The sequence below is a fragment of the Pezoporus wallicus genome, unplaced genomic scaffold, assembly GCF_028554395.1.
Source record: "Pezoporus wallicus isolate ANWC-B61680 ecotype Strahan unplaced genomic scaffold, APGP_CSIRO_Pwel_v1 scaffold_11491, whole genome shotgun sequence".
Classification (NCBI taxonomy): Eukaryota; Metazoa; Chordata; class Aves; order Psittaciformes; family Psittacidae; genus Pezoporus; species Pezoporus wallicus.
In genome coordinates this window covers 10,886,783-10,908,202 of record NW_026642649.1, presented here as the reverse complement: position 1 = coordinate 10,908,202, position 21,420 = coordinate 10,886,783, and the positions used below count along the sequence as shown (strand labels likewise).

Below are 21,420 nucleotides of genomic sequence, written 5' to 3'. Positions count from 1 at the left end.
ATGCAACTGTTGGAACAAGTCCAGAGGAGGGCCACGAGGATGATCAGGGGACTGGAGCACCTCCCGTATGAAGACAGGCTGAGGAAGTTGGGGCTGTTCAGCCTGGAGAAGAGAAGGCTGCATAGAGACCTCAGAGCAGCCTTCCAGTATCTGAAGGAGGCCTATAGGGATGCTGGGGAAGGACTCTTCATTAGCGACTGTAGTGATAGGACAAGGGGTAACAGGTTAAAACTTAAACAGGGGAAGTTTAGATTGAATATAAGGAAGAAGTTCTTTACTGTAAGTGTGGTGAGGCACTGGAATGGGTTGCCCAGGGAGGTTGTGAATACTCCATCCCTGGCGGTGTTCAAGGCCAGGTTGGACAGGGCCTTGGGTGAGATGGTTTAGTGTGAGGTGTCCCTGCCCATGGCAGGGGAGTTGAAACTGGATGATTTTAAGGTCCTTTCCAACTCTAACTGTTCTGTGATTCTATGAAGGGGGTACATAGCAATGCCTAAGCTTGCTGCAATCCTTTATGGCTGCTTTACTGTGATTTTTTTTTTGCTGGTGCCCAGAATGCTGAATTAGGTATTTCAGTGACTGCTTCAAAGCTAGAGGACTGAAAAATGTTGCTTTCCCTGAAATAACATCTGTTTTTTTTTTGAGAGACAGTCTGAGAGGTCTGTTGAGGCCATGAATTTGCCTAGCCTTCATCCAGGAAGGATATTTGCCAGTTAGGCAAGTTGAGGTCATCCAGATAAAAGGTCCATGAATGAGGATATGGGGGAAGAATGTGAGACATAGAGATAATCTGGAGATCCCATCTTTTTTAGTAGTATTATTATTATTTTTAAATTTAGATTGCAGTCTCCCTTTCTTCTGCCTCACATGTGGAGTCACTAGATCCACAGTTGTGTAATGGACCTAGACCATTCTCAGCTGCCCTGCCTCAAAACCAATCAAAACATGAGAATGCCTGACAGTAGAAAATTTCTTTATGTTCTTAGCAGTATATAATTACATGCTGTTGGTATCATTTGGCCAACTGAGGCAAAATGCCATGAGCAGCAAAGCTTTTGGACAATAAAGTGTCTCTACGCCTGCTTGCTTTTGAAACATGCAAACTTTGTGACATACCTAAGGAGGAGCAGTGATGGATTTCTTTAGCAGTATATTGGTGCCTGTAATCGGGCTACAGGCTTTTTATGACTATGTCCATACTGAAAGATAAGCAGTATTAGAGCTTGTGTTTTACTTCAGTCTAAAAGCTGGCTGGGCCAAGAAACAAACTGATCTCCTGAGCACTCCTCAGAACCTGTTATCCGAGTTCATGATTAGAGCTACATTTAGCTCTGCAATGATGATACACTTTTTCCTGTGTTCCTGTTAGATAGTTGCCACCCCTGCGCTGCTCTAGACAAGAAAGGCGCTTGCATTCAAATTCTTTCCCCAAAGGACAATCTTTGCTCTTCCACACCTTGATTCACACCTTATATTACATTTTAAGAGCTTTGGTTCCTTAGCTCTTTTCTATAGACTCTGTAATCATATGTTTTAGCCAGGAGGGTACAGAACAGCATGAAAAGCATGTAGAGATTGGTTCTCTATGGAGAGTCAGCTGTGGATTTGGATGTGAAAATTAAAGAAATGCAGTGTTAGGATGAGGTAGCAGTGAGAATTAGTTGCATGATTTTGTTTTGATGACTCTAGCATGGAATATCTGTAGATGATTTTCAGGTTACTGATGTGCTCTATGCAGCATTCATTGGGTTAAAATGTTCCCTAAATGCTAATGGCTAAAACAATAACCCCTCAAGTCATTGCTGCTGCTAACTCTACAACTACTGCTATTGGTTCTAGCAGGAGGCAAACCACTGGGTACTTTAAAACACAACAGGTCACATTGCAGTTCCTCAGAACATAAACCAGCAGCTCATCACACAGACAAGGTTGTTCTAGTTTGAGGTTTTTTTTGTCAGCTATATGATTTCTTTTTTCTTCCAAAATATCTAGGTCTAGCTATTAAATCAGCTGTCAGGTTTAGAATGAATACACCCTTTCTGTATTGGGTGTTTGCCCTCTTAGTTTTACTGTCGGCTACTTCTGTTGTTGTCTGGATGGGAGCAAACATGATTTCAGGTACATAATAAGAATAATGCTTTTTCTTTCCTTCCTCCTGACATGCCTGTGCCTCACCCACCTATTGTGTTTTAACACACATTTGTGGCATAAATGCTTTAAGTTGTGATCTTTAATTTTGCATTCTGCTAACCAGTGTGCGAAGGGAAAGGGAAAACCTGTATGTGCCTCCTACAGCTGTCTGCAAACTGCTTTTTGTGGGCAGCATTTTAACAGTGTAGATGTAGTAATGATCAGTGGAAAACTTGATTCCCTCCTGCTTGCTGTTTAAGTTCATGATTCTTGATGCCTACAGCAGACCAGCAGCATGGGGTTTTCAGAAACATCCAGGTAGGAGATGACCACTGCTGTACAAAGGGTTGTATGCTGCTGTCCAAGTAGGTGTTGAAACACCCCTATGTCACAGCCTGGATACTAGTAGCAGCGGATTCATTGAGCATTGCATTTTACAAGTATCGTTGCACTTGCAGCAGCTCAAGAAAGGCTGTTAGGACGATGGGGCTCACTTCATGTCCTACAGTCTGTTGAAACCCAGGGTGAATGTGAAGGCAGTAAGCCTGAGCTGGCCTCGGTACTTCTGCAGAGTCTCTTACAGAGGAACACAAATTGTCTGCTTTAAACCTTGAAATGCCAAAATACTTAGGGTAGGTAATTATATGTCTCCATAGACTTCCTGTTGTATTTCCTATTCCATCAGGTTTTATGATCAAAAAGATTTTGAGTGGGCTTTATACTTCAGCAGGGTGAGAGAAAGGCTGACCTCCTGTTGCATGCATTTGAAAACTAGGGTTTATTTTTTTATGTAAATCTTATTCTATAGGACCTCCATTCTCATTTGGAAGCTGAAATCCAGTGGACAACAATATGTCCCACTCAGTTCAATTGATTTTACGTTCTTTATGGCAGCTTAAGGTTGCTTTGTTTGCCCACTTGGTGTATTTTGTTTTAATTTGTGCAGATTCTGAAAAGAGAAAGACAAATCAAGCAGCTGGAAAAATACATTCTTTGTCTAAAAGTTCTTATGCTTCAGTATGTAACTTGATGTGAAAATTGGTATGCCTCCCTGCATAATTTTCACTAGCAATCTTTCCCACATATAAGCACAGCTTTGTCAATGTCTAATAACATGCCCAAGATTTGCAACTGTGAAAGGAAACGTATATTGGAAGGAAATTAAAGGTACCAGTATCCCACTGTTACTGAAAGCTGTCTCTGTTCATCTTAATTAATATAAACATTTAAATGCTTTTTGTTCCTCCTCTGTATGTATTGTTTTTTGGTACTGTTCTGAAGGAAGCTGTAAAACATCCTAATGCTTTCATCAGCACCCTGGGGGGGAGAAGGAGTGCCCTTCCCAATCCACGCACCTCTTCTCCCTATTTGCTCCTTCTTCCCCCTCCCCAAGTGAGGCAATCAGATAATCAGCTTCAGATAATCGAGGGACAAGAACCTTGTTTCTGTGAAAGGTCATTTCATAGCCATCTCCGGGGAGCAGCGGGCAGGCAGCACTTGAGGCTGTCATCAGGGCTGCAAGAACAGGCAGAGCTGCTGCCAACAGCCCATTTTAGCCCTTCCCAGTACAATGGCAGGTCTGTGTGCCTGGTTTGCTGCTGCCCATTTGATGCCAACCCCGGTGTCACCAGAAGGCCATCTAGATCATTAGGAGACCAGCCTTTTGACTTTGCCAGCTCATGAAGGCCAGGAGGCTGCTTCTCCAGACTTGCTGGCACCATCCTTCAGCCATAGCCAGACTGGGCCCCTCGATAGCTGGGATCGTTCCTGTAGCAAGGATCATTCTCTCTTTATGGGATGTTCATTCTTACTGGAGATCTTTGCTGTTAGCGTGTAGACTGTAACATGGCTGTGCTGTGGCATATGGATAGCAGTAGTTGCGTAGCTTTAAACTTATCTGGCTGCTTGTGACCGACATCAGATTTAATTGCAGGGTTGTGTGTACTTGCTTTGGCTTACCCCATGTAAATTATTTACTATAACAATATGTAAAACATTATGTTTTTTGCAAAAGACTCTAGTGGGAGCAGTATATCTTCATGCTCATTTGTCAGTGGACTGAGGTACAGTGATGCTGGTGCAGTGTTCAGTATCATAGAATCCTAGAATGGTTTGAGTTGGATGGGACCTTAAAGCTCATCCAGCTCCAACCCCCTGCCATGGGCAGAGACACCTTCCACTAGAGCAGGTTGCTTCAAGCCCCATCCAACCTGGCCTTGAACACTGCCAGGGATGGGGCAGCCACAGCTTCCCTGGGCACCCTGTGCCAGCGCCTCAGCATCCTCACAGGGAAGAACTTCTGCCTAAGAGCTCATCTCAGTCTCCCCTCTGTCAGGTTAAAGCCATTCCCCTTGTCCTGTCCCTACAGGACATTGTGAAAAGCACTTCTACAGGTTTCTTCTAGGCCTCCTCTAAGTATCGGAAGGTTTTTATAAAGTCTGATGTAGATTTTGGGTTGTGATAATAGAAGCACACTTATACTGTGTTGATTCTCCAGAACAAGTTCTTTTGTAAAGGGTAGTTATATTTATTACGCTAAAGCACTCTACAAGCCGTAGATTAAAAATCTTTTTTTTAAACCCAAATCAGTAGCTACCATAGAGATTTCCTCAGCTCTTTCTCAGCAGATAAATTAACTTCTTAGCTGCTAGGGTGAAAAGTTGGTTAAATATTGGCCAGCACAGTTTTAAGCTGGCAAAAAGTATAGTATTTTAATTTCTAATTGCAGTGATTTTCAAACTTTAACAATTGGAATAACGCTAAACTTGAGTCAGGTAAAGGTTTGTAATTGCAGTAATGTGATATTCTTTATCAATATTTCTCAGACTAATGGGGAATGATAAAAAAAGGCTATTAGAGAAAAACAGAAGTCTGAATTTTATAGTTTTAAGGGAACCTAATAGAACAAAAACGTGAAGAGGAAGGGAACTTCGGACTTTTAGACATGAGTAAGTGTTCCACTCAGCAAGCATTAGGTTGTATGTTTTTAAAAATAGATCTCACTGGCATTATTCCTATGGCCTGGCAATGGGGTGGGTTTTTTTATTTGCATAAATTGAGGACTTTAAATAACTTTGCATCCTTGTCAGTTCAATTTTTAAATCTCAGTTAGATATAAGTACTGCTTTAAACTAAAGCGAACTACATGCTTTTCTGAACTTTAATGAGTCTGACTTAAAAACACAAATCAAGGATACTGAAGAGTCAAGGCTGAAATAGGTTCGAAATCCATCCAGTTCATCATAGTGTGTCTACTGAATAGTGCATAGGATCACATAGTGCTTGAGGGAGAGGGGAGAGATTAACTGGGAAAGGAGTCCAAAATGGGGCAAAAGCATATTGCAGAACGAACTTCTACCACTGTCTGTCATGTTCTGCAGCTAAATGGCAGATTTCAAATATAAGTGCTGTTTATTTTAAGTTGTAAAAGTGCCAGGTGGTGAAATGCAGCCAGTTTTGCCCCCCTATAATTGTTATGTCCTCGTTGGTGTCTCTGCTGATTTTCATCAGCATTGGTGCTAATTTGATCCCTTGCTCTTCTGGGTTGACTGGTTGTCAGAGAAACTCACAGATGATTCAGCTGAGCATTTTGAAAAGCCTTCTCTATAGCAGGACACTAAGTTACTAGGCCCTTTAAGTTATTGTCACTGCCTGCTATTCTGACTTCTAGTCTGAGTTCTAGTTTGCTTGCACTTGGTCATCTGCCTGTCAGCTGATTAGCTCAGTACGAGTTACCAAAAACATACAGAGCTCACCTTTGGAAATTGTACCACTACATCACTTAATGCCAGAGAGTGCAGAGGGAAAAGGAACAGAAATAATGACACAAAACCTACTCTGATGATTTGTACTGAAAGTGGAAATAGGACCCCATTTAGAGTTGAATTCTAAGTAGCACTCTTAAAACCTCATGTTTAAGTACTCATATTTTCCAGAGAGATTTATCCTATGATTTTTGGAAGGTGTAAGAAGTATTTGTCATTTCTGTTTCAATAATGTATCTGTATCAGGATCAGACTGTGGTCGTGTGTGTTGCCTTTCAAAAGAAATGCTTTCATTGCATTCTTCTACTTTAAAAGTGAAACAAAAAAACCCCAATGCTTACAATCGCAAAATGGGAAGAAATTGTGTGAACTATTGTGTGAGAAGGAAAAAGGGTAAGGAAACATAGCTTGGATTCAGGCTTTTGAGAGATTATTGTAAATGTTGAGAAAAATACTGTTTAACAAATAGCTCTGCAGTGCCCTTTAAAATCAGTAAGCGTCTATTTTAATTCCCATATAAGTACTAACTGGCTGCTGTCTGTATATATACTTAAATGTTGCTTGCTGTATAAGACCTTGTTTGCTTAATTTCAACCTAACTGAATTTTTATGGCTGTGCTATAAACCTCTTGAAAATAGTGGCTTAAATGGAAATGCTGACACAACATTAATTACACTGGCTCCAGTGTGATACTGTGATTAAAGTTTATTTATTTTGTGTGTGCATGTCTGTGTGTGTGTAATTTCATTGTTGAAAAACTAATGGAAAACTAATGTGGCAATGGAGAATGTGATTCTGTGCCTGATAGTTTTATTTTTCAGCGGCAAGGACGAACAGTTTTAATGCCAGTTTACAATACCAGAGAATTTATCTTTAACTGAGGTATAGTTTAGGTATTTTAAATTTTAGATATTCAGGGAAAATGACAAGTTTCCCACTTTAAAGCTGTTCACTGCTCTTTCAGGAGTTTTTAAGTGGCTTTTTGGGTGTTGAGGCTGGACGTATATTGCATTCACATTGGGAAATAAAATAGTTTCATTTCCGTGCAGCACATGTTTCCTGATGTGATCAGGATGAAACCCTCATCTCTAAAAATAAGGGTATGCAATCCAAAGTTAATGTTAATTACACTATTGAATATGAAGGAACAGCTATAAAAGTCCTTTTGGTAAATACTGATAGTTTCAGATTACAAATCTAGGTGTTGCATCTAGACAACTGGGAAATGAGCAGTGCAAATACCATATGAGCAGAAGAAGAGTAAGTGAGAGAGGGATTCCATCTCCAGCCTAGATCCTCAGACAGTGAGCTGGGGTTGGAGAGGCCTTGTTCGCAGTCTGTTCCCAGCAGTTTAGACTTCTCACATGAGGTAACAAGGGGGTAAAAACATGACACAATCTGGAGAGCAGAACTTGGCTGTCCTGCTTCCTAAATGAGTGTTGAGAGTAATACACGAAATGTAGATATCCCTGTTTGATGCTGTGACTTTGTGTTAACTTTGCTACCACTTCTGGTAAGATGCAGTCAGAGCACATTTAATGGTTCTCATCATGTTTGCTCCTGGATGAGTTATGCAAAGGCATTTTTCCACACTCACACCTACATGGAAGTTGAAGGTTGATCAGAAAAACTGTCTCATGGCTCATGGGCTCTGCAGAAGTGAACAGTCTCCCTGGTTGTTAGTCTGTGGTCTGCTTTCTTTGACATCAGTGCTGGTGTTCTGCCTCATCTCAGAGACCAAAGTAATCATTCCCACTCTTACCGTAAACACCTTTCCCACAAGCTCGTGGCATCCAGTCAAAGGTCTCTTCTCTGCAAGGGAATTATTGCAGATGTTGTTAATACTGATCTGTCTGGTAGAATGTGACAGCTGTGGAGTTGCAGGATAGTTCATCATGCAGCATGGCAGTGAAGAGATGGACAGCTAGTTTGGGTTGAGAACACTGGGGGGGGAAAGTGAAATCTTTGTGTGGAATGCTCTTCTTCAGCTTGCTCAGTGAGAACATTCAGCTTACATTAATCCAGTCCATGAAATTTACATTTTTTATTTGTACTGTTTGCTTTCACTGGAAGAGAGTGCAAAGTAGGCAGATAGCTTCAAAGTGTGTGGTCTTTATGATTTATATGTGGTGCTCAGAACTACCACTGACCAAAGTTTTTGGTCTTGTTCCCATTTGTTACAGTAAGTGAGTTGTTATGAAAGGATTGTGCTCTTCCCTTGAAAGAAAAAAGAACATGGTCACTCCACGGTTCTGTGGCACAGCTGATGTTTTATTCAAACCGATGTGTAAAGGTAGAGAAATGATGTGCCAAGTTTATCCCATCTGGAAGGAATGTAACTGTTCTGGATCTGAAGCAAAACTGAGGATCTCCTACTCTTTAATGTATTCAGGAACCAGAATTTATAAGGTTGAAAGAGAAAAAAAAAGGTCGACTTATGTTGTAGATACATTTGATTGTCAGAAGAAGAGAGCCTGCTTACAGGTCAGTCGAATCCTGAATGCTTCACCTTCTAATCGCAGCCTTTAATCTACATTAAGATTAGAGAATTCTTGTCCTTAAATGACCTTTGGATTGCATCAAATATCACACTGGAAACTTGAAAGCATAATTGAAGACAAATTATGCAATAAATTAGAGGCAACACTGTGATTTACTGTGATTAGAAGCCTGCAAGAGGCCAGCTTTTCTCTTTGACCACACTGGTTAATACCAGGCAGGTACTTCAAGCACAGAAACAGAGACCTATGCGTGGTCACATAATGTTTTACTGAGTAATTATCCATAAGTGTTATTATCCATTATCCACTATCCACATTATCCACTGTTCATTTATCCCTGCCAGTGTTCAAGGCCAGGTTGGACAGAGCCTTGAGTGACATGGTTTAGTGGGAGGTGTCCCTGCCCATGGCAGGGGGGTTGGAACTAGGTGATCTTAAGGTCCTTTCGAGCCCTAACTGTTCTATGATTCTATTGTGAGTGAAGACACTACTTGAAATGGGAAGATGGAGTGGAGTGCAAGGAGTGACATACGAGAATGAATCTATTTTCCTTAAAAATGTTGGTGATAATATTTCAAAGCTTTGTTGGAAAATACTGGTTTAGCTTATAGACTTCTCACGTCTGTGCCTGTTTTGCGCTGTCCCCCAGCTGGTCGCAAAGGTTTGTTACCTGGACTTTTGATTATTGGAATTGGCACTCTTTTAACTGGTCCCTTAAAAACTCATGCTAAGATATTTATGTGTGATTGATGATTGTCATTGCACAGATAAGCTTAAAATTCATACAGAAGACAATAAATACAAAAGATTATCGGTCTTTCAGTAACACCATCAAAGCTGGCAAATTTTGGAAGGCCACTGACTTAGGGCTGAGACTGACTAGTTTGGCCTCATGTTATGGCATCAAGTCTTGATTGACTGTGACAATGAACTACTGTTAAGTTTGGCCTGCATTTTCTTTGTATGGTCTGTTGTATAGTCTATGTAGCATTTTTTGAGAACACTTGTAAACCCCTTAGAGCATTTCTGAAGGTGATAGTTTCTATTCCACTTGTTCAGGGAGGTTAAAATTTTCAGTACACTAAGTATCTCAGGTGTACTCAAGAGTTCTAGGATGAAACTGGGAAAAGGGCTGAATCTTAGTGAGGTCCTGTAACATCCAATAGTCAGTGTGAGGTTCTGGTGCATGCACACTGGACTTTGAGATCTGGCTTTGAACATGTGTATTTTGGTGTCAAGTGCTGTATGTATCGTTTAGTGTGGATTGCAGATTACTTTCTTTAAAAACCCCAAGATTTTCACGCCAGACTGAAAGCTGTGCCTTTGGATGCTCACAATCTGTAACCACCTTTTCCATGAATAGGATGCAGACTAACAACTTTCTTGTTTGGTTTTTGTTGTCTTCACTGGGGGTGTCCTGTTGCTCAGGATATCACATGGGAGTAGCAGGTTAAATCATGCTCATGCTCTGAAAAATCTTATTGGAAGGCCTCATTCTTCAGAGAAAGGGGAAGGAAAAAAAGACTTCTGTGCTTATGTGAAATGATTCGATGTGATGGACAGCAGTTTATCAAAACAAAATCTCATTAAAATCTGTCTGCGCTCTTCCCTTACTCTCCTTTGTATAATAAGGTTGTGAAGTTTTCTGTGACCAAACAGTAACGTGTGGTAACCTGTGGTATGTGTACTTTTACGGGTGATGAATAAAACCTTTGTTATCACCCTTAAATGTTGGCATCAGTATCGTGCTAATGACATTTTGAAGTTTCTGCTTTATCAGCAGCAATGACTGGCAAATAATCAGCTGTTATGTAATGGGAAACTTAAAATAGCAGCTGAAGACATTTGAGTTAAGCTTCATGGAAAAAGACTCTGCTGCATTTAATATGATACCATTTTTGTGGTGTAAGGATGACACGATTGTTGATTTAGCTTTTTAGATATATAATGCAATTAAGAATAATCAGCTTTCCCACATATCCCGCAAAGCAACTGAAGCACACATGCTTATAACCAGGGCCTTGAAATTTAGGGTGACTTCCGCTGCTGCGTGGGCAGCCCACAGGTATGGATGCATGTTTCATCATGGTATCCAGCTATGGTGTGATTGCATCTTCTTACAGAGATGGAAGTCTCCAAAGAAGTTGCTGATAAATAGTAAACTCTCTCAGATTTGCCCATGCTACCAATTTGCATGTATTTTGGAGTTTGGAGGAAGAGGATCTGTGTATATGTACATATGGCTTTGCAATCTGTAAGAGGCATCCAGACTAGAAGCTTAAAAGAATGTGTGAAAGAATTTGTAATTCGTGTTTACTGGAAGTAGTAGGTGGTCGCACCAATAAAAACTATATTGTGTTACATACTCACACAGATACGTCTAGTGTTAACCCATAATTTGTGTGAAATGTGTGTGGCTGGCTTTAGAATCCAGAGCATCAGCAAAGACAGGTCAGGATTTGGGCAGGGTGTTCAGATCTTACCTGTAACTAAAAGTAGTAAGTTTATGCTGACAGTTTTAGTTCATAACTATTCCTACTAAAAGCCATTTACTCGGGGGGGGAGGCTGGGGGTTTGGGGAGAGAAGTGTCTTATGTATTCTTACACAAGTCTCTATTACGATTGTTTTGTGCATGAACAGATATATCTAAAAAATGCTCATGTGTTCATACAGAACTTTCTTTTCTGTATTCTTTTCCCCATTTTGTTCTGTGCTCATCACTTTCCACAGCATGAGTATGCAGTACCTTTATATTGTGCGTGCTTCTGGACTTTTAATATATTGGGGCTCAGTCAGTGGAACTTCTTTTGCATGTTTAGGACTAAATGTTTGCTGAATTTCCCTTTGCTTGCTCAAAATCTTAGACTGACCAATACTATTTACCAGGAAATGAAATGTAGTGAGAATAAACAAGTGATACCCTAACTGTGATGTACAGTTACTTGTATTTCAGTAAGGACATAATTTTCCACATGTGGTTTTAAAGTTTTGATTATATCAGGTGGGGAGAATCTTAGCCTGGATGTAGTTGTATCTGCATGAAAGACTGCAAGTTGGAATACCGTATTCCTGTTTGTGAAGAAGAATAAGCCACAGTGGCATGAGAAGACTTAATTATTGAAGTGTTCCCACATCATGGCTTCTATTTGTGTTATTTAACTAAAATGTGTAGTAAGAATTCACTCCTTTAGATCAGGACATGAGAGCTCATAACAGAAAAAGTGATTTCTGAAAGTGGAAGATGGGGTTTTATCTCTGCAAGGCCTGGTCACCATTAGTGCACCAGGCTGTGCTGGCCTCTTGCAATGAAGTCAAATTCCTAGTGAAAGGATTATTCCCAAGAGCTTGTGAAGATCATGGTTGTATCAGCTATGACTGAAACCGCAGTTACATACCCTTGTATAAGGGCGAGGGGTGGAGAAAACCTAAGTGGAGATGATTTAGCCTGAAATGAAAGCTGTGATCTCCTACCTGGTTAAATATTCAGTTCACCATGAAATGTGGCAGTGAGGCGACTGAAATGAAGTCAAAATTAAAGAAAATAAATCCTAGAAGCTGGATAAGAAGTCCCTTTTTCTCCAGGAGCTTGATCTTGAGACGACTGACCAAGGAGGTAGATTAATCTTCAAGCTGAAGAGCTGGAAAGATGTAGCCTATCCCTTTCACCTCCATGAAGGTCTCTAATTTGTCATTGCTATTTGGCAACTATTTTTTACTTGCATATTTGGCCAGGGTTTGTGACACCTCAGTGCAGGTGTCTGCTTGCAGCGAGGCTGAGTGAAGCTGAATAAATAACTCCTGGCAAGTAAGTGTTATTCTGGTAAATCCTCCTCGGTCCCTGTGAGTGAGAGACATATTTGCAAGATTTCAGGATGCCTCAAGCCATATTTTCAGCAAATAAAATATTAAGCAAGATAACTTCTCAACATTAGAAAAGTTCTAGAATAGCATTAGAAAAATCAAAAGGGATGCATCTATCCTCGAGGATGACTTTGAGCCACTTTTATAGAAATAGAGATGGAAATGGAATAGATTGGAAATGTTTAGGGAAGTCATTTGAACATTATTTGCAAAGTTTTCACTTAAAAGATGTGCTAATATTTTATAGTTTAATTACAGATTATCACCTGCCTTTGTTCTTCCAGGCTTTTAAAACCAAGGATGGCTACATCGTGGTGGGAGCTGGAAATGATCAGCAGTTTGTCACTGTGTGCAAGGTAATGGTGTGTTAGGAAACACTACAGGAATGTGTAATAGTTTCCATTCTGACTAGGAAATTAATTACCAATTGCTTCTTAATTCTTCTTTTTTGCGTGTGAAAGTAAGCAGTGAGTATAAATTCTAACCTTGGTTTCTGGCTTGTAGTTTAGGGGACTGATGTGGGTTCTGTGCTTTGCCTCTGTGTTCAGAACACCCCAATTCCCAGACCTGTGGGTGCTGAACCCCTTTAGAAGCCTGTCCAGCTGCACAGCTGATTAGCTAAAACATTAACAAGCTAACAACCTTCCAGTTCTGGAATGGCGAATGTCACGGGAGTCACACTGGTGCCTTTTTCAGGAAGAAATGTGGCAGTGTTTCTCCATAAAATGCACGGTAGGCACACTCTTAACAAAGCAAAGCTAGGAGATGGGTCGTTCCTCTATAATCTTTTAGGAGATGGGCCATGCCACTTGAATTAGTAGATGAGTGTTTAGTCCTTTAGAACACAACACAATATGTGCTGGTCTGTGCTCAGGGAGTAACTTGTAGACTTCTTAGAAAAGAGATAGTACAGGACTGTGAGCTTCAAGTGGTGCAGAGGTACGATGTTAAGGAACAAGTCTTCACACAGGACTGCTGTGTTCAAACTCTGGTATCTTCGTATTTTGAGCTGAAGGAACACAATGCTGGCAATTGTGTTTCTACAGAGGGTGGCTGAGGAGGTTCTAAAATAATCTTGGATTTGTCCCATACTCTTTTGCTGTTGTTTTAAAACCTCAGCAGTGGAAAAAGAGAAAGAGTGGTTGTAAAATTGTCCCAGATAAAGTGTGGTGACACTCCAAACAGAAGACCACAGTAGCATGTAAGCTGGGACAAGACAAGTTTTGCGTATAGCATTATTAGACAGCAGTTCTAAAAGGAGAGTTCTACCTTGCCATTTTGTTTTTCTCTGCAAACTTGAATATTTAACCTAAACTAACCACAATCAGGAAACTGAGCATTATTTTCCTTCATTTGTTCATTGTTCATGTTTATGTCAGACATTTCACATTTCTATGGATGTTCACAACTAATAACTGGAAAATGTAGTAAGGAGACAGTTCTGTTGTGATTCTGTCAGTACAGGGGTACATATCCCTACCTTGCTAATTTGGAGGATCTGGTTTTACTTGCTTGAATTGTCTTTCTCAGTAAGTAGCAAGTTAACCTCTTCAAAGTTTGCTTTAATTTGTCTTCATGCAGTTGTCCAGCCACTGAGTGTGGTCATTACCTTAACATGACTGGAGAAGTGTCTACCTGCCTCAACTCAACTCATTTTTATCAAAGACCCGTTGTCTCATGAAGGAAATCCTTCAGGACATACATACATAAATGTCTTGGTGCTTTGTCAACTGAAGTCAGGAATTACGTACCAGATGCTGGTCATCCTACCATCTTTGAGTAAGGCAGAGTTCAGGATCTGGCTGAGTAGGTTCTGACACCATTGTGTGAGCTAGAGGGCTCTAAAAGTTCCAACCATGCATTCACCTCACTTTAGGGTGCAGCTGAGACTTGTGGTGTGACTTGTTGCTACATTCTGTCTCTGTAATCAGAGGCATGAGTGATACCCCAGAAGATGAGGCAATGTTTCTGTGATTGATGTTAGTACAGAATCTGGAGGACAAAAACTAACTGAGATGAATATTTGCCCTAGTCTTCAGGCTGATGTTTTTTTGTTTCATTCTTACTAATATGTTCTGGTATTTCTAGAATTGAAAGTGGAAGGTACAGAATATGGAAAAATTATGATTGTTCACACTTCAAAGAGAGTAAAAAAAAAAAAAAGAGAATAGTTCAAGTTTTGGGTAATGGTTGGATTTTTCTATAAACCATTATCATGTTTGTTTCTAAAAAAAATTCTTTTTACCCTTGTCGAGTCATTGAAAGTATGAATTTGGGCCATTACATTGCCCAGAAATGGAGTGATGTGGAAGTCAGTGGGATGCTGTGAAACCAATTAGAGGTATGCTCTGAGCTAAGTGGATGGTGATTTGGAACTTAAAACACCATGAAGACGGAGAGCCAATAAAGGAAGATGACTTTATTACGGGAAGGCCTGCAACACCCTATTGAACTTTAGTAAATACAGAGACCACTAATTCAAACATAGGAATTGCTATTGAAGAACCTTTCTGAGATGAGTTGCTGCTAAAAATACAGGCTGTATGGAAGCTGTTACCCTGAAGACTCTGGAGATGGAACAGCTGTCTCAAGCTGTAAACAATTGCAGACATTCTGCTTCAACCATATCTTTTCAGGCAAGCAGAAAGAAAAAGCTGGAATAATTCACTGAGATATTTTCGAAATCAGTGCACACTAACTGTAGGTTGTTTGGGGACTTGGATAATTGCAGGAAAACTTTGTAAGACTGCTAGCTGAAGTGCATTTCATGGCGGTCAAGTGTTATAAAAGCAGATCCTGATGTATGGCTTCTTCAGTATAAATAGGAATACTGAGCAAGACTCTTCAAAAGACTGAGCTTTTGTGTACAGCAGAGGAGAGTACGAACAGGTTTGCTGGTGTTGGGGGACAAAACATAGAGAGTGCAAACTCTGAATGTGCATCTGAAAGCTTGGGGGAGGCCTAGAAAAGAACAGCAGTTTTATTCCAAGTGGTCACAGTGAAATAAGAAAGTAACATTGGCAGTGTGATCCAGAAAGATGAATGGCTCATTAATGAATAACTTCTCAAATGTGCATTTGTTAGTCACAAAAAAAAGAACATATATAGATAGATACGCAGCTTTACAACAGATGGACATTAAGTTAAAGCTGAAGTCAGTAACGTTAATTAAAACAGTAGAGTAAGTAACTCCATATGACCAGTTTTCATATAACTCATCAAATGGAACCATAGTTTTCTGATTAATTTATGAGGGTTTTTTTTTAAGCTCTTATGAATAAGTATTCACTATCATTTACTTTGAACAACCTTTCATGGTTGGTTGTTTTTTTTTTTTCTCTAAAGCAGTAATTTGGAACTCCAAAATAGCAGTATTAAGAAGAGGAGATAGTTTTAAGGGGTGCCAATATTATTGTTAATCTTTAAGACAGGGAAAGAAGAACATTTTCTGAAGTTAATTTGTGATTGTCATGATTTTCATAAACTAGATTGTGCAGACATAGAAGGAAAAGAAAATATGCTGTGAATTAAGAGTTGATGGAAGATGCTAGATTGATGTTTTATGTTAGCTTGCAGGTAAAAATCATAGAATCATAGAACAGTTTGGGTTGGAAGGGACCTTAATGATTATCTAGTTTCACAGCAGGAACACCTTCCGCTAGACCAGGTTGCTCAAAGCCCCGTCCAACCTTGAACACTGCCAGGAATGGGGCAGCCACAACTTCTCTGGGCAACCTGTGCCAGTGCCTCAGCACCCTCATAGTGAAGGATTTCTTCTTTATATCTAATTTTCTTTCTTAATTCTTTCAGAAGAAAACATAAAGAATATATATGACATTTCAATAGGAAAAGACTTTTCTTTTTTTTTTTTTCCTTTTTGACAGAAATTACTGAAATGGAAAAAAATGTTCTTAGACACAGCTTTTCTCAGTCTGGCACATGAAATACAGTCATATTTCTTGTTCTGTGACATAGAACTTAGTGCAGGATAATCCCACAAATCCCTCCAACCTTACAGTAACACTTCACAGACATTTTAGTGTTCTACAGTAAGAATTTCTGCTAGCTAATGGTGAAAGCTATCAACTAAACTTTGGAACTTCAGTTTCTTTTTTGTCTTTTCTGTACTTGTTATGTAACATTAACCAGGAGGCAGTATCTTTGCTTTATTTCCTAATCTATTTTAAAAGATTAATGAGAAGTAGGGATTTTTGGAAAGCTATCTTAACTCGGTAATGAATTTCTTTAGCTACATAAATACCTCCTGTCAAGCACATTTTTTTCTCTCCTTTATTTTTACTTAGATCCTGAATTTGCCTGAAGTTAGTAAGGATTCCAGATACAAAACTAATACACTCAGAGTCAAGAACAGAAAAGAACTTACTGACATATTGTCAGCACGGTAAGTTAATTAAAAGGGAAGAAATGTTACTTAATCTGTTAATGCAAACAGTCATGTATAAGGTCTTATCAAGTGCAAATGTTACTCTTTTGAGATACTGATTTTTAAAGAAAATTATTGACAACACTTTACTGATGTGCCTTTTGCACATAGACTCTAGTGTGGAGTTTCAGAAACCATTTCAACTTCTTTTTAGCTATTAATGTGAATTTTAGTGAAAAAAAACCAGTGCTTTCTGCTTTCCTGGATGAATGCAACTCCTGGTAATAAAATGCTTAGAGCACCATTTGCTTTTGCTGTGACTGGGATTTTAAAGTTGTCACTGACAGTTACTGTTCCACTTGATGTGCTCCCTCACTGCTGGTTCTGTACCATGGTACTCCGTGCACCAAATTCACCCTGGGTCAATACTTTTGAAATCAAAAGGATATATACTTATATGTATATAATATATATATGTATATATACTTGTGAATTATCCTGGTAAATACTTCAGTTAAAAGTTATTTGAGAGGAAGCACAGAAACCCTTTATTTGAGAGATTAAAATAGTTCAGTTATCTTCCTCGTTGTTTGACAAGGCCCACTTTGTGAAGTGCTCTTCTGTTTAATGGAGAGGATGTTAAATTTCTATGGCATAAGAATAAAATCTGAGCTCTGTAAAGGTGGCTTCAGCCACTTTGGGGGACAAGCAGAAGAGGCAGTATATGTGCTGTTGTAAAGGAGTCAAGAAAAGGCATGCTATCGTTTTGTCCCTTGGCCTGTATGAATCTTTGTCAACAAATGAGTAGCAATGATCATTCAGGCAATTTTACTGTTTGTTTTTTTTTTTAGGAACGTTAGGTCAGTCACCTTCCCTGTTCATTTCACCTGAGCAGAGAGTTTTAGTAGCATGCTTCCTCTCTCCTCAACCCCACATCTTTTTTGGCTGCTGAGAACCAGAATCACCTTGCATTAAAGAATGCAGAGGGAGTGATTTTTCTTCTTCTTTTTGCACTTGCAATTTTGTTTCTGTCTTACGTGTCCATGTTCAGATGTCCTGCCCCCAGTACCCATACTGAGGTACCAGGAGACTTTACATTTTCAAATAATTATGGTGCAACTGTTCATGATTAAACTTTCGGAACTTATCTTTTACTTGCTTTCCTATAACACATGATGTGACTGCACAGGTGAACCGACTCTTCCTGTAAGTTATAAGCCTTTGAGAGGGAACAGTTATCTTTTGACATTTTTGAGCTCTTAACTCTTGCCAATCTTAGTGTCATATGTGGTTCATGTTGACTTATTACTTGGAGTTCATTTAATTTAACATGGCATTTATCTGATATACTCTGGTACCTTATAAAAGTGTCATTTTGCCATCCATAGATCAAATACTTAATAGCTTGTTGCTTGTGCTTAATGTTCAATGCTTCTTATTTTTTTTATGGGCAATATCTGAATATGAAGATAAAGTTCAAGAAACAGTTGTTCTTTCAGTGAATTGCCAGAATTCTAATTTGTTTTTATATCTGTAGCTATTAGTTCATCAGATTACCTCATTGCTCTTTCAATTACTGCTTTATGTCTTTTTTTGTCAGAGTTTATGTTCTGTTTTATTACCATCATTTAGGCTGAATTTCTGCGTAATTTATATGCAAGTATGTGACCGTATACACACTTGTGGAGTAGGTGTTTCCAATAGTATCCTGTTATGTCATATTATTGTGAATTCATCTGGCATTCAGTTTTAAAACACTGACTATAAGAAACACCTTTGGCATTCTAATGGAGGTTGGATACGTTTCTGTACACATTCCATGGTAACTTTGCTTTTATTCACTAATGCACAGTTGTTTGTAAAATTATATGTGGTTCATTTTTGAAGGTACTTAGAGAATTAAATGAATAGTTTGTCAGTGCTGAAAAATGTCAGCCCTTGAGAAATGAAGGGAAATGACAGAAGGCTAATAGCAGAATGTCACTGAAAAATATCTTAAATCACTGATTTCTTGATAGTATTGCAACACATGGAAAATATAAACCTGGGGTGCATTAGTTGGAAAGAAACACCTGCAGGCCCTCCCGTTCACTCACAGTTTCTACGCTGCCATCCACCTCAAAATGAATTTGTGGAGACATGAGCTGGAGCAGCTTAGAAGAGTTGTGATTTTCTTGATGTGGGTTCTTCTACAGCCACTTTTGTTGAGATGAGCCCTTCTGTGTGGTGGGAGGCAAAAAGAAACATGAAAGTCCTTTAAGGATTTAGTCAGGTCATTCATCCATGTCTCATTTCTGATGCTGTGCCAGGCAGGTCGCACACAACTTAGAGCAAAGCAGCTTTTTTCCAGTGATGTTGCAATGGAAAAAGTCAGCAAACATGTTTGGTGTGCCAGGCTGAGCAGTAAAAAGCAGGTAAAAAATTGCATCTGTGTATAGGAATCTGGTGATTCCTAAATGTTCCTTCTCTTTCATACATGCTTAGCATCACAAATGGGAATTACGGTCCTGTAGTGGAATCCTTTGAGAGTACTGCTGTGAAAAGGCTAGCATGGATGTGGTCTGTGTCTCAGCATCTCAGCAGTAATTATGGTGACTAGAAGCACATGAGAGTAAACATGCAGTTGTGTTTCCTTCTCTTTTTCCCCAACCTCTTCTGCTGCCATTTTCTGTTGATGTATCTTTCCTGTTCCAGAAGACATTGGTGTTCTAAGCACCGTTTGTATGGTAGATGCTTGGATCTCTGTACTTGCTTGCAAATATCACTGCTGTTGCACAGTAGATAATATGCATATATTTTTTCCAAACCGTTGATGCTATTATAATTTTATTGAACTGAGGTGCCACCAGAGCCTAGAGTAGGCTTCCATTAACATATCTAATCTGTCTCCTTCCTCCTGTGTCTCTTCCAAACTATTTCAGAGGTATGACTTTTCCTATTTTTCTTAATTTTTAAAATGGACTTAACTGGAATTCATGTGCCCAGTAAGTGCAGGAAGAAGGATTCCTCCTTCTCCTCCTCTTAAGGAAAAAGATATCCCAGGTTTTATTTAGGAATAGAAGGAGATGTTCAAACCTACTCAAAGGGTCAGGAACTCCCTGAAGTCTTGAGCATTTAATTTGCTGCATGTGTGGAGCTGAAATTCTTAAAAAACATCTGACCTCTGAATACCAAAGAGACAGTTGATGCCTTTCATTTGCTAGGGTTAAGCAATTGAGTCTCTGGCCACAGTTTTATTCTAGGTGTGTGCACAAAGGAAACATTGGTGCAACCAGTAAATGTTAAGGAATGTTGGTTTTTTTTAAAAAAGGCTGTATCTTGGGAATTCTTGACTCAAATGACCTCTAATTTAGATCAATAATTCTACTCACCACCTGCAGTAACCATGCCAGATTTCAAGGCAGTTAGATAAGCATGGGGATTATATAGCACTTAGAAGAAACCAACCTTTAAACAGAGGACTTTTCAGAAAGGTGTGAAATGACCTATTCATCACAGTCCTGAACTAAGTGATAATACAAGATGGAGGTGAGTATGGCTTGAGACATAAATGTAGCTTGAAACAACAGCTCTGAGAGGTGTGAATTGTGCCATTCATTTCAGGAAGAATTTTTTCATCCTCTCTTTTCCCTGACAGAAATGAAGAGTGAAGCGCATCTGTCCTTAGCTCTTCACCCCCACTTGCTGTCTGCTTACAACAGCTCAACTCCCTCTGTAAGGGTACATGCGAAAGAGCAAGGGGGAAAGGGGAAGAGCAGGTAGGGGTGATTAAATTCACATACCCACAGAGACTGTCAGATCTTCAGTAAAAGGGAATAGAAGGCTGACTGCTCTGCAGTGGTATGCTACTTCTAGGGAGACCCAGTTCTCACACTGGGGCAAAAGGAAGGAACTACAGAAACCAGTCCCAGACATCTTGAGAGGGGGAGTGTTTTCAGTTCCATCTTCTATGGGGAAATTAGCATAATGCTGCAAGGACCAAGTACTATGGGTCATAGGATAGTCACAGGGAAGAAGAATGAAGACCTGTGGGGTATTTTGTACTTGCTTTGCTACTGGTGGTGGTGTCCTTTTCCCATCTCTGGTCCTCTTCCAGCTAGGTTCTTTTTTTTCCCTGTCCCCATCATCTTCCTCCCAGCTTATTTCCCTGTTCTCTTCCCACTGCTGACATTTGGACACCTACTATGTTTGCTTTACAAAAAAAGGAGTTTCAATGCCTTCTGTATCTTCCTCTTCATTTAGGTTACATTTCCCCCCAGTGACTTCAAAGTAGAACTCTGAGAAAAGCAAATTGCCTCTGAATGCCTTCCTTTCTCACGTGTGTGCCAAGAGTCAAATTTAACATGACCCTACCCTGGGTGGAGGTCAGGTTCAATGGCTACTACAGAGGCCCCTGAGACTCCCAGCTCATGTGAGAACTGACAGACTACAGAGCACTCTGGTTTTTACGTTTCCAGTGGAAGCCTCTGTTTTGTGAGTTAGATGTGCATCTATCCAAGAGAACCAAGTTTTAATTGTGTTGGTCTGCTCTACACTTCCCTTCCGCTTTTACCTTTGCTTCCTCTGGAACAGAATGGCACCAGGCACGATGCAGATTGTTTTGTATGTGTAGGTGTGCGTGCATATGTCAAGGCATACATATATAGTGTGCACGTGAAATTTGAGATGTGTCTGTACAAAAGCTGGTATGATGCCAGTTGGAAGAGAAGCTGCTTTGAAGAAGGGGGCTTAATCTGTTGATGTCCTTCTTCAAATTACCCCAAAAGTTGAACATTAAC

The 21,420-nt window shown here is 39.7% G+C and overlaps 1 protein-coding gene across 2 annotated transcripts in view; it reads left to right on the top strand.

The window, feature by feature from the left end:
• SUGCT (succinyl-CoA:glutarate-CoA transferase) overlaps window positions 1–21,420 on the top strand; it is a 312,163-nt gene that overhangs the window by 101,551 nt on the left and 189,192 nt on the right. For both annotated transcript variants that reach the window (XM_057431629.1, XM_057431630.1), the window contains 2 exons: window positions 12,543–12,614; window positions 16,563–16,660. In XM_057431629.1, the coding sequence (XP_057287612.1) occupies window positions 12,543–12,614; window positions 16,563–16,660 (170 nt within the window). The remainder of the gene's footprint in view (window positions 1–12,542; window positions 12,615–16,562; window positions 16,661–21,420) is intronic.